The sequence below is a fragment of the Parasteatoda tepidariorum genome, chromosome 11, assembly GCF_982258835.1.
Source record: "Parasteatoda tepidariorum strain Cologne lab strain chromosome 11, Ptep-v5.0, whole genome shotgun sequence".
NCBI lineage: Eukaryota > Metazoa > Arthropoda > Arachnida > Araneae > Theridiidae > Parasteatoda > Parasteatoda tepidariorum.
Genome location: NC_141765.1, coordinates 39,337,466 through 39,357,812, shown reverse-complemented (window position 1 = coordinate 39,357,812; position 20,347 = coordinate 39,337,466). Strand labels below are relative to the sequence as shown.

At 30.6% G+C, this 20,347-nt stretch overlaps 1 protein-coding gene across 1 annotated transcript in view; it reads left to right on the top strand.

The window, feature by feature from the left end:
• LOC107456643 (monoglyceride lipase) overlaps window positions 1-19,122 on the top strand; it is a 54,054-nt gene extending 34,932 nt beyond the window's left edge. The window contains exons 4-7 of the mRNA XM_016074552.4: window positions 1,923-2,033; window positions 3,889-4,062; window positions 8,939-9,070; window positions 18,797-19,122. Coding sequence (XP_015930038.1) covers window positions 1,923-2,033; window positions 3,889-4,062; window positions 8,939-9,070; window positions 18,797-18,895 — 516 coding nt within the window. The 3' untranslated portion in view covers window positions 18,896-19,122. The remainder of the gene's footprint in view (window positions 1-1,922; window positions 2,034-3,888; window positions 4,063-8,938; window positions 9,071-18,796) is intronic.
• The last annotated feature ends 1,225 nt before the right edge of the window (window positions 19,123-20,347 follow it).

The window sequence follows — 20,347 nt, the reverse complement described above, 5'->3', positions numbered from 1 at the left end:
GGAGCTTCAGAAAGATTCATAGTGGCGTTATCTAGTGACGTATATATAAAAGAATAGGGAATTAGACAATCAATTATTATTATAACCGAGAAGAACTTACAAGTGTTTTTAAGTATTCAACAAAGGATTAAAAGGATTTATTGCTACGAGATTTCTACGAATATTGCTACGAGATTTCTACGAATTTTTTTTTAGTTAATAAGATATATTCAAAACTGATTATTGAATGGGAAAAAAAAATATTTTCCTTTGTTTCGAGCAACAAAATTAGAAATATATTTGTTATTATTGTAATCCTGCTAAATATATTTCCGCACTTCGCTTAATGTAAACACGATATCAATATATATAGAGAAAAAAAGTGAAAAAACATAAAAAAATCATACGTAAAGTAAAAATTACGCGTTTTAGTGTTCTATTAGTGTGAAAATTTTTGAAACTATGATGATTATAGAATAGAAATAGGGCATATTTCTTCGAAAGTTGGAAGGATACATAAAGCACTTCTTTGCTCTCGTAAAGCTGAGCAAACATCGTTGTAAACTTTAATCTTGAGGGGGGAAAATAATAAGAGGACGCCTCGGAATCATGGGATCGATATAATCAGGAAGGAAAATAACCTACTAACGAAGAAATCAAAAACAACCCAGAATAATTTAAAATAATGACATTTTTGAAACAGAGACAAAAGGAAACATTTAGTATAGAGATAAAAAAAATTCATGCTCTTTTTAAAAAAAAATTTTTTTTCTTCGAATTTTTTATTTTAAAATAAATAAGTATTGAACGAATCTAAAACTTTAAGGTCAAAACTGAAAGACGTGCTATTAAAGCATTGAATTATTATTATTATTTATTACTTTTCTTAACGATTTGAAAAGTTTTGGAATTATATCCATAAGAATTTGTGTTAAAGAACTACAATTAGGAAGAAATCGGTTTGTTTGTTTTTGAGAAATAAAAATACATCTTATTTCAACTAGCGATTTTCGTTAATGTTGGCATATAAAGTTACATATAGTTTTACATAATGTATAATATTTCATAGCGAATTGATCATTATAAAATTCGATCATTATAAAGGAGTTAAAAAAAATTCAGATTTCACCATAATAATATAATTTTTCTATCATTAATAAATTTAGTTATTGAAATAATCTATAACAGCTAAAATTTTTAAAGCAGTTTTCTTAAGGAAAATAAGTTTCATAATGGTAAGAATATTTTTTTTTTAGATTTGAGCTGTATAAATGTGGTGAAGATTTAGTTAAAAGCGGAATCAGTAAAAATATCAACAAGGATAAACTTAGATTAAACTGATTATCATATTATTTACGTTCATGTCATATTATCACTGTTATATTATTTAGCTAAAAACAAATAACAAAACAAAATATCCAAAAAAAAAGTTATTTTTCTTCAGAAAAATAAACAAAAATATTTGTCTAGCAGAGTCAATTGTATTTACCTGCCACTACTTCATATTGTCATATAAACATGAAATAGTGAGTGACAGCAAAAAACATAGACTAATGCAATAATAAGATTTAGTCGAACAAAAATCACAGACTAATGTAATAGTTGCTTCTATTTTACATTTGTCTCCTTTTTCTTATTAAATTACTACAATTGAAGGGCTTTTATTGCATGGGGAAATAGAAAGATTAGTCATACTTTTTCTGAACATGTATTTTTTCATCAAACTATTCCTTAGTATTACTTCCAGAAACATATGTTTCTGGAACTTCTACTAGATAACAGCACCATACACAGAAACATTTTATTGTCTACGGGGAAATAATAACGTTTTCGATTATAAAATGCTCGCCTAAATGATTTGTAATTGTGTATTAATATTGTATTACCCCAGACTCTTCAATTGTTCAGTCAATAAAAGGTATAACTTATAATTTTGCTTTCAGGGAGGTGCTATCGCCGTTCTAACATCCTTAGAAAAAAAAGTGAAGCTTAGTGGAATAGTTTTGATTGCTCCTGCTTTGGCAAAAAATCCAGAAACAGCAACATTTTTAAGGGTAAGTTTGTAAACGTATGCTTAAAAGAAGAAAAATGTTAAAATGTTATCTTTTCATTTAACAGAATGATGCATGACTGTTAAAAATGTATGTAACATGTTTAAAAGAAAATATATATATAAATATGACAATGTGTTTAGATTAAATGTACGTATATACTGTGCGAAAAAAAAATAATAATAAAAAAATAGACCTTGAATAATTTTTAATTTTGTTCTAACTGTCGGATATCAGGAATAGTTCCTGAAAAATTAAATTTTTAAAAAAAGGGGTTATTTGTTTAAAGTTTGATATCTCAGAAACTATTCATCTGATTTCACTCAAATTTTGTAGTTTGCCATATAAAATTCCATTTTTTAAAGTGGTGCAAAAATTGTATTCTTTACAATCCAAAATTTTTTCTACTATTATCAAAGAAATTAAAAAAAAAATATGTACTATTGTTTTTTTTTTTGTATGAAATTTTCTTTAAATAAGCGAATTTTAAAATTTTGGGCCAAAATTTTTTAATTCGCTTAAAAGCTGTTCAAGATATTGCAAAATACACAAAAAATAAAATTAACCTTAAGAAGTCCGAAGTTTTGTGACCATATTTCTCAGATTATATAAATTACAAAACTTTTTCTCTTTTTCCACTGTTCGAAATGTATGTCTTTAGTTTACTTTCTAAATTCCACATTGGTATGCATATACATACATGTATGTCCATTGCATGTGTAAATTATATGTGTTTCTAATGTACATATGTACAATATAGGTATATATGCATGCCAAACGTATGGCTACAATGTATGCCCAATGTATAGTGCAGAGGGCAAAAAAAAAAAAAAAAAAAAAAAAAAAAGGGTCACCTTAATTAAATAACTTTTGATCTCAAGATTGGAAATTTTTTTCCCGACTTTTATTAAATAACGATGATACAGTGAAATCTCTGGGGAGCGACCACTCTCTGTACCACAGTTAAATGGTCGTTGGCCTCTCTTAGGGCTTTAAAATATTATCCTTTATTGACTTGAAAACGTTATCGAAGGTACATGATTTTTCACAAACGATTTTAATTTTAGTCAGTATCATTTTCTTTACGAGAAAATGCTATTTGTGTTGGCATCGTGGAATCGATGAATAAGATTGAGCGTCAATAAAAATGATCCGTATTGTTTTTAAATAAATAAACAATTATGATATTTGTTCACTTTTGCATTTTATTTTATATCATAAAAATTAGCTTTAAAAGAAGAGAAGACGTTTGTTTGTTTGAGATGCTTAGTCTTTTCTAAAATAGCTTTTTTTTCTTCCTAATTTAACTTTTTTTTCCTAATTTAACTTTTTTTTTCTAATTTAACTTTCAATTTTAAAAATAAATCATTGATAGCATCGTCTTTAGGTTGATTTTGGAGAGCTTCAAATACAAGGAACTCCATAAAAATAAATGTTTTTAAAGCTCTTCGCATAGTCGTGGTGGAATACGATTCCATTGCAATTCGTGATTTCTTATGTAACTGCGACCTTGCACCTTACGGTCTGTCATTTCAATATTTACAAAAGTTTTTAAATGGTAAAAATTTCAGTAAAAACGATATCCTTCATTTTAAAGAACTTTTTGCTGATAAGGAGCTGAAGTTCTATGGGCGCGGGATTATGATGTTACCAGAAAAATGGTAAAACGTCATCGAACAGAATGGAAGATATTTAACTGATTGAAGTTCATTTTTTGTATAGAAGAAATTGAGATCTAAGCATTAGATAAAAAGTTATTAATGTTACCTTATTTTGCGTATTGTAAAATAATTTATAAATTAAATATGTATTTTGATAATCGAAGAGATTATTAACAGTGTTTTAATTCTATTTTTAGGTAACAACAGCGAAGATAATAAACAAGTTCTTTCCACATTTTCCTCTTATTCGTTGTGATTATGCCTTGATCTCTCAAAATAAAAAGAATGTAGAAGTAATGCAAAATGACCCAATGAGATTTAAAAGTTATTGGCAAGTTCGTCCTATTTTGGCTCTCATTGAAGGGGCAGAAGTAAGTCGTTCTTTCATCTTCGTTAACAAAATTCTGATTAGTAATCGTTTATCATTCTGTAGTTTGTTGATGAAAAGGAACTTCCGTCGTAGCAAAGTTTAAAGTTGTGTGCTGCTTTAGAAACAAGAATTAGCGCACTTCAAAAGGGGAGTTTTTCTCTACTCAGATCCCCTTTCTCTTGCAGACACAAGCGTGTGGGGACGGAGTTATCGACCATGCCAACCTTCATCTATCAAAAGGTACCTCGGGATTGAATCAAGTTAGCATGTCTTATATACCAGTGAATTGATGTTTAATTTTCGTATTGGTAGTTACGCCACAATACTCCCCAACCAGAATTTTATCAGGGATAGAATTCGATGAACGGGTACCACTAGTTGCTGTACTTGTGAAAGACCGGGAGAGAGAGTCACCTGTTTTTTTTTTTTTTTTTTTTTTTTTTGAGTGCTGAAAGTGAGAGGTGTATTAACTTCACGGTCGTAGTCGCTTGAGTACTGAATGTGAATGGTGTATTAACTTCAGTGTCGTGTTCGCTCCTCTGTTGCCTTTAGCCGTCGAGTGTATACGTTGTGTATGATTGTGAGCAGCAATACTGAGCAGCAGCAGCGTGAGGAGGTGGATTAAGACGCAGTCACAAGTAGCAAGTCAACTGTTCAATGTGGCTCATCCAACGAAGTAGGCGTTACTGTCAAGATATTTGCGAAGTGGGCGATACTGCGTGTTCAAATCACGTCCGGGTCACCAATGTGGGGGCGGAGTTATCGACAATGCCAGCCTTCATCTATCAAAAGGTACCTCGTGATTGAATCAAGTTAGTATGTCTTATATACCAGTGAATTGATGTTTAATTTTCGTAGTGGTAGTTACGCCACAAGCGGAAACCGCTTCTGTTCCAGCCGAGTGGCAAAGGCAGTTCTTTACTTAGACAGACTATACGCCTATGTCGAGAGATTTTCCCTTTCATTTCTTCGTTTACGAGGTGAACCACAATTAGATGTCAAGGAAACTAATGTTTGAATATATTTTCTCCTTGATTTTTTTTTATTTTAAGAAAATCTAGTGCCCAGGGTATAACAAAGTAAGTTCTGCAAAGTTTAAAACTAAAAAACTAAAAATTGACATACATAGGTGAAATATAGTGGAAAGAAAGTAATAGTGGAAGTAAAGCTCAATATTGGACTAGCATAAATTTGAGACAATTATAGATTTTGCTGTGAAAAGTTGTGTGAAAATTTAAACAATCTTTATTGTACTATAAACATTTAATATTTTTTTAACTCATATTCTTCGAGTTATTAAACTTAAATTAAAAAAACCTCGAAAGTTTTATAAATACAATTTATTTTACTTTAGTTTATTTTTAAGCTTCATACGCTTTTTATATAGTATTAAGACTAGCATAAATAAGTTGTAATTCACTATATTTTCATTTCATTTGAAGAATCTGCTATTTGTTTCTGTTTGACGTTTTTAGGCAAAGCAGGCCTTTAGCGGGTTTTTTCTTTAATTTGTTTTTATAAAAAGAACATCTTTACAAAACTATTGATTGGTAAATTATAAGAAAGTATCTGTAATGGTGTTTTAAAAGGGAATATTGCTTCAAGTAACTGAGAAGTAGCAAGCTTTAACACTACGCAAAATTTTATTGCACTATCTTTTTGTTGTTGTTGTTGTTCATTACGTCGCACTAGAGCTGCACAATGGGCTATTGGCGACGGTCTGGGAAACTTCCCTGAGGTTGATCCGAAGACTTGCCATCACAATTTTGATCCTCTGTAAAGGGGATGGCACCCCCGCTTCGGTAGCCCGACGACTTGCACGCGAAATCGAGCACTTTACGGTAAAACTGTTTAACGAGGACCAATACCGCACACCCTCGGTCCATACGCTGGCTGATCCAAGTGGTCACCCACTCGCACACTGACCGTAGCCCGTAATGCTTGACTTCGGTGATCTGCTGGGAACCGGGTCTTAACGATCAGTCCACTGCGGGACACTATCTTTTTGATTTAAGTTCCAATAACTCCAAAAACGCGCTTATTTTTTTTTCTCCATAATTTTTAATGTTTTTACACTACAATAAAATTTGCCTACACTAATTTTACAAGTCGCAAAATTATATCAATCAAAAGTTGAACTGAACTTTTTCTTATCATAATTCGTGCATGCTCAGTGTTTCTCTTACTATTGGAGTTTTACTCAATCTAAAATTGTATGATCACTATTAAATATTATCTTAATCTAACTCTTTGTAAGAATTCTTATGAGTTAAATTTCAATAAAAAGTGAGGTAAGAACGCTGAAGTACGGAAAAGTTGTTTAATTGAGTAGAGTAACACATATGCATGGCATTTTTAAAGTTCTGGTACAATGCCTTTTCATGTTTTGCACTTTTCATGCCTGGAAATTTAGAAGATTTCAGGTATTAAAAAAAAAAAAACATTCTTTGATATGGTATAAATGTTTGATAACATATGATGTAATACAAATAATATATAATATAGAAAAGTGGTTCCTAAGAGGAGATCCAAGGAAACCTAGAGTTCCTAGGAAGGTACACAAGGGTACCAAGGGTTAGGACTTTTTCCGGACATTGCTGATTTTTGAAGCCTGCAATTATATTTATATTAAATCTATAATACACTTATTATTTATATGCTAAAGAAAAAAAAAGCTTTTTTTGGTAATAATATATTTAACAAGTTTTGAAAATTATATAATTTTACAAAAAATTGTATTGGTATTTCGCAGAAAACTTTTTTATTTAAAATAAAACGACTAAATTCAACAATGGAGAAATATGTTTCCTTAATTACCATTATCAACGCATATAAATTTTTTTATTGTTTTCATTTCAACTAAAACCATAATTCAAATTATTTTATCAATTTTATACTTATGCGTATTATTTTATCAATTTTATACTTATAGAGGCCAGGACGGTTGGTAGGACGTTGGTCTCGTGTTCGTGAGAGCGTGAGTTCGAAACTCGCCGACCGCAGATTCCCTGTGTATTAAGTGATGACTATTGCATGCTAAATCTGTCGTGGTCATAAAGTCCTCAAAATTCCCATAACAATTAAATAACTCTGAGGGTACCGAATTAGAGATTGATCGTACTCTGGTTCAGGTCAAAATTAGTTCTACGGATGAATGAATAAAAGTATGATTGGGTTCTTCCTGTAAAACGGGCTGTGACATGTGTGTGGCTGAAGTCGTATTCTTGGCCATAGATGGTGGCATTGAAAAAACAAGAAACTCATCATCTGCCGTAAAATTCGCTTGATTTATGGCAGACTTGCAGGCATTCGCTAGTGACGTAAGTGACAACAGCAACAACTTTGGTAACTATTCATAATTGCAAGACTGTAAACAAATTACTGTATTGTTGTCCACCATCTTTAGTGTTGAGGAAAACCAAACATATTTTTATGTATAGAACTGTAGTTCGTGCAAAAAGTTATATAAAATTGAAAAAATAAAAAATAGTTTGTAAAATTAGAGCGAATATATTATTAAAAATGTGCTTGTTTTTAAATAAATCGTTTTTTAAAAGAAGTCATTTAATTCATTCTATGTGGATGAAGCTATGTGTTTTACTAAAATTTTTACAGTGTAGAAATTAAAATGTCGGGATTCCGATAAAAGAATGTCGATCAATTAAGAGTTCCATAGCAGAAAAAATTGGGAACCATTGATGAAGATACTACACTTAAAGATATTTAAAAAAGATGTATTAACTTATGATGCTATGATGCAATTAATTTATGATGCAGATGATATGTTTATGAAACGGAGGTAACATAAAATTTTTTTTAAATGGAAGTAAAACGTGTAACTGTTTCGATGTCTTCTAATGCAAAATCAATAATTTATTTTCAAAAAATAGTTACATTGTTCAGTTTTGTTTTTATATTAAAAAATGTTAAATCATGTATGCTATTTTATTTTTTATTACTTTTTTAAGAAATTTTGCGTTATGATTACAACGATAACTGCTAGATATCTGTACATTCATTTGCTTCAATATCAATTAGAACATTTTCTATGGTTGGTTGTGAGCAGTATCAGAGAAAAAAATAATGATCACATAGGTAAAACATGCTGTAAAAATTTTTAATAATTTCTAAAATGTTTATTGAAAGCACAGTTTTAAAAAGATGATGTAGATTATGCAGTATCCTTCAAAGTTCTATCTTTAATTAAAAAAAAAAAATTAAAGAATTCAAATAGCATGCAAAAAAACATTTTAAAGATTTGTTTTTGTTCCAAAAACTATTGTCTTTTTTTTTTAATGTAAAGTCACTCATAACTTTTTAAATAATGGAGATAGGGAGATATGAGCATGAATTATTTAAATTCAATTACTTAAGTCAGTTTTTTGGGGAATGTGACCCATAAATACTTTATCACTTATTGAAGTCATAAGAATTGAAGTCACAAGTTTTTGATCCTGATCATAAGAAGATCAAGGAGGATGAACGGTTTATATCCATAAAAGTTGATTCTGAAAAAAAAAAAAAAAAAAAAAAACGAATTTTTTTCGCTCGCCGGAATAGTTTTTCCTTCTTTACTGTGCTAAACTCTCAGTGAGAACCGATTTTTCCATGTTATTGATTTGTCAAGACCTTGTAATCCTCAAAATGATACATGTGATTATCCAAACGTCATTTTTGGGGAAAATGGACCTAAACTATTCTCCCCCCCCCTTGATCTGTGAATTGTTTTCTATTGCTTATTATTATTTTAGGATGTTTTTATTTTAATTTTTATAGTGTATTTTTGGTGGAGAAATTTTTCGTTTTTATGAGAAAATGAATATTTTGGAATATTAGTTGCATTTAGTGGTATAATAGTATTTTCCTTAAATATTTAGGAAATAACTAAAAGGACAGAAGAAGTACAAGTACCATTCCTTCTTTTTCATGGTGATGATGATAAAATCTGCCATGTTAATGGCTCGGCCAATTTTCATGAGAAAGCTCAATCGAAGGACAAAACATTTAAAGTAAGTATACCTTAATTTGAAAGAAAAAAACCTTTATTTTTTTTTCAAAAAAAGTGGTTTTTGGTTTTGAAACCAAACGCATTGCAACCAAAAATTTGAAATGTAATAAAATTTTGAGTTTCAAATGTCCATTTGTAAATATTTAAAATGAATTAGAATTAGAATATTTAGAATTAATGAATTTTTAAGCAATTATATTAGAACGAACTGCATGATATTTTTCGCTTTTTACGAATCCGTTCACTGTAAATTTTTTGTGTGTATCTAAACACTGAGAGTGGCAACTTTTAAGCACAAAGTAGTGTTTCACTGTCGTTAAACACCTAGAATGTTTCATTACACTACTTGGTGAAAAGTAGCTGTCTCCCAGGTTTGTTGCTCTGTAACACTAAAATTTATAGTAACAGTTAGATATGATATACTTACGAATTATAAAGTTACGATGCATACGTATAATATTTCTTCAAATAAAATTAGTTTGTTAATCAAGCATACACGCAGAACAGATAGAATGTTAATATGAATACGAACAAAACCGAAATGAATAGAACTGAAATATTATCAAATTATTTTATAAAATTGTCCGATTTATGTAAATCTTATGAGAACATAAATATTTTTATTATACAACTAAAATCATACATGCAATTTAAAACAGTTTATATGAGTAGTTTGTCAAATCAATCCGACAAAATGATTGAAATTGCTTTGCAAATAATCGATCACGATTTTAATTTTTCATCAATCAGTAAAGAGGATTTATTGTTAATTGGCTATGATCAGTTTGGCAATTTAATCCAACAAGAAGCACTCATATTCACCAATGCACTTTATGCAAGCCGCCATCTTGGCCATCATATTGTCACTATCTTGAAATCACATAATTATTTGCCTTTAAACTTCTAACAATGATCCCAAAACATTTGTTATACACTCTTAGAAATTTCTCGAAAAAAATTGTTAAATAACAATTTATTTAAGGGTTATTTTACCATATTCAATCAAAAGAATCAAATAATCATAAATAAAATAATAATCAAACTGTTAAGCGTGAGAAAAACAGTTTATTAACTGCTTTCACCTAATACGGTTAAGCAATCAGAATTTTATAGCACCAACTAAGACCATCTAATGAAGCCACTTAATTCTTTTCAACTGCGTATTTATCATAGCCGCGTGGGCTAATCTGTCAATTTAATGGCCGGCAGAACTGGGGTTCGATACCCAGTATTGACACTACAATATTTCCTCCACTCCCTTCAGCAGACGAAGAATTTCCTGTGTTCGGCACTCTCCAATGCCCATTACCTTACGAAAGTCGAGCTCCTGTGTCTAGTTTTTTTTTAAACGTTTTTGAAAAATGTTAGATTTTAATTGTTAAAAAACAGTATAGTTTTGTAATTATGGTTTTATAACCATACTATTTATAAATGGTTACAAAACCATAAGAGTAAAAAATGTTCTTTACCGTAAACCTTACGGTTAATCGGATGGACAGACAGCTGCCAGTTATTTTACCATAATTTTAGAATGAAAATTCTAACAGTGTAGGTTTAAAACATCCTTTACCTATATTTCATACAAGAATTTAATTAAAAAGTTTTCAAGCATTATTAGCCAAATCCAACCATCCAACGAAGCCAACCATTTTCGACCCGCAGATTGGTGTAAGCTTTATAAATTATTGGTGCAAACATTTAACTACATCCTTTGAAGAGTGCAAGAACGCTCGATTCAGTATTAACTTGAAATAAAGCATGCCCCATTCACGGAAATTTTATTCATGACTAAATTTAGTCAGAATAAATATATTCTGAATGATTATCCATATGAAAATTTAATTCATCATTCATTATGTAAATTGATGTAATGATTGATGAATAAATTCATTAGTCATGACTAATTTTTCTGATTAAAATTTTGAATAACTAGCGAAAAATGCAAGCATTATGTTGCTTTCATTGCAATATCCTCCTTGATTACAACCAGAGCCGGATTATACCTTTCGTAGGCCCTAGGCATAGCCGTTTTTGGGCCCTCCCTTCCTTCCCCCACTCCTTCCCTCTTTTCAAAATATATGCTAAAATTTTCTTGCATATTTTTTTTACATTTTTATTAATATGGATTTTAATTTACAAATTTGTTTATCGAACTTTATCTGCAATACCGACATACTGCCGATATTGCAGTTGATATCGATTTGGAATTCGACAGCATAATACAAGATTTCGTTGAATCGAAAAATCGCAAAAAAGTAATATATTAGATCATAAGATTCTGCAAAATAATTTATTACCGAAAAATATTACATTTTTATTTGTATCTTCATAATTTTGTGCAAAATACACTTGTTGTTTTTAAAGCTAAATTATTTTTATCAACAAATTTTTTTCTCCCAAGTTTTTCGTAGGCCCTAGGCACGTGCCTGGTGTGCCTATAGAATAATCCGGCCCTGATTACAGCAATCGATCGCAAATGTAATTAATTATAGATAATGATTGTTTAGCAATTAACTACTTGCTATGATTATGATTACAAGTTATTACAGTAACAAATAATTATTATTTCTCATTACAAGTGGTTATGATTATTTATAATCACAACAAAAAGTGATTGCAGATAATCAGAATTACAAATAATCAAGTCCTGGGATTGCAAGCCATCGTGACTACTTGTAATCGTAAAGTAAGATTACAAGAAATCCTAATTACAATAAGTTATCATTGTTGAGGATTTATAATAACAGATGGCGCTGAGCGCAAACAACTTTTTTTATTATTTTTTCTTCACTTCTTAAGTTTTAGTTTGGATTTAACCACTGAACCACAATGAAATAAAATCCTTTTAAATATTACAATTTGTGTAATTATTGTTGAATTCGAAACATGGTGCTACACCGGCCGAAAAATAGGCCACCTGCATGAAATGTAAGTTAACATTTGTTTTGTTTTGGTCTCCCTTAAGTCGGTAATTTATTTTAATATTTTATTGTTTTAATTGTATTGTATTTATTATAGTAACGTGCGAGCTGTTTATAATGATTTTGAAAAATTAAAGTCCAAAAGAGCTGTAATCAGACAGCTGATTACAAAATTAATAATTAAAATTGACAAATTGTTATTAGAAATACTTCCTGATGATACTTTGTATGATTGTCTAAATCAGTTAAATGAAAAAAACGAAACTTTAAAGGATCTGGATTTGAAAATTGAAAATTATTTTGATAAAAGCGATGATTTAGAAAGTGAAATTATACAAAGTCAAGAATATCAAGATCGAGTAGTGGCTTATAAAGGCAAAATTGAAAGATATTTAATGAAATGCCAGAGTACAAGACAGGAAGTAACGGTTAATAGTGGTAACAATAATTTACAAGAAAATATAACTTATGGAAATATCTCGCACGTTGCTAACGTTAAATTACCTAAATTGGAGATAAACAAATTTTTTGGTGATGCTTGTGAGTGGCACAGTTTCTGGAATAGCTATAACATAGCTATACATAGTAATGAGAGTCTTAAAAAAATTGATAAATTTAATTATCTTAAGATGTATTTAGGGGAAGTTGCTTTAAGTGCAATTTCTGGATTCTCATTAACTGAAAGTAATTATGAGTCTTCTATTAAGTTGCTTACCGAAAGATTTGGTAGACAAGATTTAATTATTAGTAGTCATATGAATAAACTTTTATCAATTAATTCTGTAAGAAATTCATATGATATTAAAACTCTACGTAAATTCTATGACGAATGTGAAATCCACATTCGCAGTTTGCAATCAATGAATGTTACAAAAGGTAGTTATGGTAATTTACTCTGTCCTGTTATTTTACAAAAGCTACCAGAGGATTTAAATTTAGATTATAATAAAAATAGAAAATCAAGTGTCGATTTTGACATTGATGAACTAATTTCATTTATTAGAAAAGAGGTAGAATGTAGAGAAGCCTCACATGTGTTGTCTAATAGTTCTAAAAAACAAAGTGTTCATTTCGAAACACAGCAACGGTCGGAGAGCCATAGTAAACATAATTATAATCGAAAGTTCTCATCTTCCTCAGCATTAGTTTCGGCATCTAACAACATATTTTGTTTGTTTTGTAATTCCAAAAATCACGAATCGAAAGATTGTTCTCTGACCATCGAAGAAAAAAAACAAATGCTAAAAGATCAATTTCGCTGTTTCCGGTGCTTAAAGAAATATCACACATCCAAAAAATGTTGGAATAAATGTATTTGCACATTATGTAAGAAACCGCATAGCGAATTAATTTGTGATAAATCAGCAATAAATAATGAGTCGAAAGAGAAAAACGATACATTGGCATCCGTTACCGCTTCATGTGTTTCGAAACGAAAACAAAATGAAATGATCTATTTACAGACTTCTTTAGCGTATTTGATTTATGGTAATGTAAAGAAGTTGGTTAGAATTTTATTTGACTCTGGTAGCCATCGCAGTTTTTTGAAACGGGATATTTGTAATGAGTTGAACCTCAGGACCATTAAAACTGAACGGTTGCATGTTTTCGGTTTTGGAGAAAAAATTTCCAAGGGGTGTTCTTATGATTTAGTGAAAGTGAATCTTCAGAACAAAACCGATAAAAAATTAAATGTTTGCATTGAAGCATTTGTAGTAGAAAAAATAACGTGTGGGAAAATAGCCGCACCCCATAAGAAAATTAAACAATTAGCAAGGAAAAATAATATTTTTCTTTCGGATACCGGAGAAATTGCTGATATAGACATTTTGATCGGCGCCGATTTCCTACATGACGTAATTTTTGATACGTCTTTGAGGCTGGGAAAAGGGCTCGTTGCAACCGATAGTTTATTTGGTTTTGTGGTTCAAGGGAGATTCATGAATAATTGCCAATTAAGTAGGATTGTAAACAATACTATAATATCTGATGTTGATTATTCTTTGTTTTGGAACCTTGAAGGATTAGGAATAAATACTATGAACGAAGAAAATGTTGATAATAAAAGTGAATTGTTAAAAGGTTTTAATTCTGATTTGCATTTTGAAAATAATAGGTATAGTGTGCGACTTCTCTGGAGACCAAATACAAAACATTTGTTAAATGATAACTTTGAGCTGGCTTCAGAGAGGTTTGACAAATTAAAAGGGAGATTTAAAAATGATAAATCCTTGTTTGAAGAATATAAAAAAGTTATAAAAACTTACGAAAATGAAGGGATAATTGAGAAAGTTAAAAACACTGATCCCCAAAATTATAAACAATGTTATTTACCTCATAGGGCGGTTATAAGAAACGATAAACTAACTAGCAAATTAAGGATTGTATTTGACGGTTCCGCGCATAAAAAAAATGAATTGTCTCTTAACGATTGTTTGTATATTGGGCCAAATTTATACCCAGATATATATGAACTCATGCTAGCGTTTCGGGAAAACAAGATTGCTTTTACAGGGGACGTGCAACAAGCTTTCTTACAAATAGGGATTAATGTAGAAGATCGAGATGTCACAAGATTTCTTTGGTCAGATGACCCCGATAAAGATTCGTCTACAGTAATTTATAGATTTTGCCGAGTACTATTTGGTATCAACTGTAGCCCTTTTCTCTTAGCGGCTACTGTTAAAGAGCATATTAAAAAGTTTGCAAAATCAAAGCCTCTTGCGTATGAATTACTAAATGAAAGGGTATATGTCGATGACGTCATAGGGGGAAGTGACAGTACAGGTACAGCATTTCAAATAAGTTCTGATTGTGTTGAAATATTTCGGGATGCGGGCATGGTATTGAGAAAGTTTCAAACAAATGATAAAAAATTACGTGAATTATGGAAGAATGCAGGTATAGATGTTCAGAATGAAAAGGAATCGTTAGGTCAATCAGGCTTTCCATTTAAAGTTTTGGGAGTTTGTTGGGATCCTAAAAAAGATGTATTTTACTTTGAGTTCAAATATCTGTTAAAATTAATAGACACAGGGCAAATAACGAAACGATTTATTTTGAAAATCATTGGGCGTATTTTTGATCCAGTAGGATTTTTGGGACCCTTTACAATGCTTCTAAAATCTCTAGTTCAAAGCATTTGGAAAAGCGGATTGGAGTGGGATCAAGAGCTACCCTTAGATATGGAAAATCAGTGGCGTGATATATGTAAACAATTCGGTGAACTTAATGATTTGAAAATACCGCGTTATTATTTTTTCGAAGCAGGTAACAAAGAAATTATAAGTTCACAGTTACATATCTTCTCTGACGCCAGCTTAAAGGGTTATGGTACAGTAGCATATATCAGATCAGAAACTAGTGATGGGCATATTTCTACATGTTTTGTTTCAGCTAAAAGTAGAATTGCGCCCCTCAAAATGATTACATTACCACGACTTGAGCTACTAGGTGCCCTCCTCTCTGCTAGATTATTTCTATCTATTAGTAGAGCCATAAAAATTCCGTGTGACAGTTTCTTTTGGTGCGATTCCTCTATTGTGTGTTGTTGGATAAAAACTCCTGCCATTCGTTTTAAACAATTTGTGCGTAACCGATTGGAAGAAATTCAAGAGATTACTCAACCTAAGGACTGGTTCTACTGTCCCGGAATTGACAATCCTGCCGATCTTATTAGTAGAGGTGCTTCCATGAGTATATTGAAGAATTCCGACATTTGGTGGAAGGGGCCACCTTGGTTGTCCCTTCCGACCGAAATGTGGCCAGAATTGAAACTCTTCAAAGAAAATGATGAACAAATTGAGTACCGTAAAAATGAAGTCACCGTTATGAAATGTATAGATAGTGAAGAACTTGAGTTGATAAATATCGCTAACTTTAGCAACCTCGAAAAAGTTGTTAGAATCATAGCATGGGTAGTGCGATATTTGAACTGTTTAAAGAAAGTTAAGCCGAATATGGACACTTTGACTGCAGAAGAGCTCCGAAATTCTGAAGATATACTAGTCAAGCTTACTCAAGCAAAATTCTTTGAAAGTGAAATACGAACTCTTCAATCTAGTTTGCCTATTCCAGCTTCTTCTACTATTTTCAATTTAGCTCCTTATCTTGATGAAAAAGGTATCCTGAGAATCACAGGAAGATTGGACGAAGGAGATTATTCTTTTGATGAGAAAAAGCCTATAATCATACCAAGACAGTCTAAATTTACAGAGTTGCTTGTTAAGCGAGAACACGAAAATGTATTTCATTCTGGAGTAGAGAGCACTCTAGTACAAATTCGGAGAAGATTTTGGGTGCCTAAAGGAAGACAATTAGTAAAAAAGGTTGTCTCGAAATGTTTGATTTGTCGCAGATACACAGCCAAGCCTTCTACCCAAATGACTGGACAGCTTCCAAAAGATCGAATTAGTGAAACTTCTGCTTTTACCGTATGCGGAATTGATTTTGCCGGACCAATCTACATCAAGGGTGAAAATGGAATAAAGAAATCATATATAGCCTTGTTCACATGCGCAGTCACGAGAGCAATACATCTTGAATTAGTCTCAGACATGTCTACTTCAAATTTTCTGCTCGCATTCAGAAGATTTCTCTCTAGAAGAGGTGGTTGTCATACAATCTATTCCGACAACGCCAAGACTTTTAAATGTACTGATAAAGAGCTTCAGAGATTATTTGATATTTTGGAAAATTCCGAATTCAAAAACTTTATTGCTGCTAAAAGAATATCCTGGAAATTCATCGTCCAACTTGCCCCTTGGTGGGGAGGATTTTATGAAAGATTGGTAAAAAGTGTCAAAGAGCCTCTAAAGAAAATACTTCGAAAAGCACTCTTAAATTTTGAAGAGATGACCACTATATTGACTGAAATCGAAACCATCGTTAATCTTCGACCCTTGTCCTACGTCACTAACGAAATTGGTGAACCGGAAATTCTTACCCCATCACAGTTTTTAACCCCTGGTAAAGAAAAGGCAGAGTATCCAGCCCATTTCATAGAAACCATCCATAGAGAATCCACCAAAAAGATTCTTATAAAAAGAAAAGAATACCAAGCTACATTATTGGCTAATTTATGGAAGCGCTGGAAGGAGCGCTATTTGTTTAATTTGAGATCTGCGCACAACTTTACTTCTCCTAACGTAACAAAATGTTTGAAAGTGGGAGATGTGGTTTTGATGGAGGGCACCACAAAATCAAAACTATTATGGGACATAGGTATCATAACAAAAGTATTTCAAGGGCGTGATGGACTTGTAAGATCTTGCCTTATTCGCAAATCCAACGGCGAGTATAAACGCCCTGTACAACTTATTTATCCTTTAGAACTCAATGACTGAAATGAATAATGATAAACTTAAATAGTTTATGTTTTTTTATTATTATTATTATTTTCTTTCAAGTGAATATTTGCATCTCATTTCAAATTTATTTGCATTTAAATGTTATTTTTCTTAATATGTTTATGTTATTTTTGTCTAATTTTTATGTTTAAAATTTTAGTGAACTCGGAGGAGTTCAAGTGGGGAGTGTTGAGGATTTATAATAACAGATGGCGCTGAGCGCAAACAACTTTTTTTATTATTTTTTCTTCACTTCTTAAGTTTTAGTTTGGATTTAACCACTGAACCACAATGAAATAAAATCCTTTTAAATATTACAATTTGTGTAATTATTGTTGAATTCGAGTCAATCATCATCAAAAAACTACAGGTCATCTTAAAATCAATTAATTGTGTAGATAAAATCAAGTAGATATGATTACATCACGATTAGATGTAATCATAATTTCAAGTGGGCTTGATTGCATTGTAACAGGGATTGTAGGTAATTGAATACTTTTAAAACAATGCATAAATTGTATATGTAAATGAATTTTTTAGTTTACTATTGTTTGGTTTATTAAATGAAAACTTTTAAACATAAAACTACACATGAAAATACGAATATAAATACACGAAAAAGACTTATATTGTAATTACTTGTAATCACAATAAGAAACGATTACGAGTGATTATGATTGAGTTATCAAAAAATATGATTACATTTAATCGTAATTGCGAATACATGTAATAAAAATATGCAATTACAAGTAATTACGATTACGTAATATATGCTTATTCAGTTTATATGTATGTATTATGTATGTAACGCATAAACATACACTGTATTCAAGTGCTCATGTATGTACAACATATTTATGTATTCGCACAGTAACTTCTCCTACAATTATTCGTTAGATTATGATTGCTGTTTAAAATGACTTTTTATAATCCTACTTATTGATTACATTGATTGCTTAAAATAAAATATTTCGGCCACTTGTAACTGTGTACCAGATATCGCGTCTTGTTGTGATTACAGGTAATCATAATAACTTTTTTATCTGAAATCGTTGTAACTTATAAAAATAATTACAAGTAGTTTATTACCATGAACGTTTTATTTGTAGTTGTCCCAATCGTAGCCAATTAGAGTATTCCTTTTTCATTTTTTTGAGCAGTGAAATTATTCAGTTATTCTTTACTAATGAATAAGGAATAATGATTGAAAATGATGAATGATTTATTCTTTATCTAAAATGTTTCTGACTAATAAATACATCTTTATTCATTATTCATGAAAATATGTATTCATCATTCTTTATTCATGATTCTGAATAACAAATGCCCATCTCTGAAATAAAGTAATTATTCAAACAAATTTCAGAATTTTTAAATACTAAATTTGGATAGGATTTATCACAGTTTTTACAGTGTTGAAGAAAGGGTATTACAATTTATGATTTATTGTTGTTTTAGGTGTATCCTGGTGGTTATCACAGTTTGCTTATGGACCTAGACGAAATTGCTGAAGATTGTTTTGAACAAACTGTCAAATGGCTTGAAGCTAGAGTCTGAAGTATAGTCATTACAAAATTTTTTTTGAAGAGAAATCAGCATTTCAACAAATGCTGTTTCTAAAGAATTCACTGAGGGAATTCATCTGATGCATCAATAAAAACGAACATTTAATTGTTGATTTCGCATCATGTTTTAAAAACTTTATAACGCACACACTAATTTCTATTGATTGTCTGTAGTATTTGCAACAGTAATCTCAATAAATGAGTCACTTGTTTGGGAAACAATTGAATTATTTATGTATGTTAGCGTTTCTTAAGCTTGTTATCTCTAAATTCTACACTGCTAGAAATTTCTCAGAAAAAATGGTTACTTAACAATTTATTTAATAGTTATTTTACCACATTCAAGCAAAACAGTCAAATAATCATAAATAAGATGACATTCAAACGATTAATTGCGAGAAAAACTGTTAACTAACCGTAATATTTCCCCCAGTCTCTTCAACACATGAAGAGCTTCTAGCGTCCTGCACTGCCCTATTTGTGACTCTGGGCTGAACGATACTCTCCTTCACGCATATATGGCAGCACTATAAAGCTGCTAAATTATCCCCGATGCCCAGTTAAACTTTTTTTTTTTACGGTTTTGAAACCATGCTAGTTGTAAATGGTTAAAAAACCGCATTTGCTATGTATTCATAGCTTCTTAAACATACTAGCTGTAAACGGTTTCAAAACCATAAAGGTGAACAATGTTCTTTATCGTAAACTTTAAGGTTAATTAAATGGACAGACTGTTGCCTGTTATTTTACCATAATTTTAGAATTAAAATTTTAACAGTGTATGTGAGAATTTCAAATTTTTTCTTCCATCGTGCAATGAAAAGAATAAACAATTTTTCATTTTCTGAAGAAGTAAGATAACATTTCCATAATTCATTAAAAGAATATTTATTCATGTATAATTTAACTTACTTAACGTGTCTGTAAATGAAGGGCAAATCTTACAGTCAAAGTTTTGACTACTTTCAGATTATTTAATTTGTTTGAGCTTGAAGTACAAATCTTAATTAAATAAATTGAAGTGGTAAGAAATTATTTGATTTAAAACTTCATTCGCTTCAGAAATATACAAATAGGAAATAACAGTCGACATGTTTCAGGCACTTAAAAACGAGGCGATTATTTTTGAGCGCTTGAAAAATATCGACTAATATTTCTGTAAAACCACTGATATTTCTGACAATCATATTTTTGAAGCGAAGAAGTTTTAATTGTTTCTTTAGAGATATGTGTAGAATATGTTGCCTATCAATATTTCAACAACTTTATATAACAGGCATAACATTAAAGTAAAACGATAAATCGAATAACGTATTTTTTTAAGAAAAAAGATGTGAAGTAGTCTTGAAAGATGTGAATAATTATTTTTTCACATTTAATGCAAAAATAGAGTTAGGTGCATTATTTTCATAATAAGCTTACATCACCATTTAAAAAATTAAAC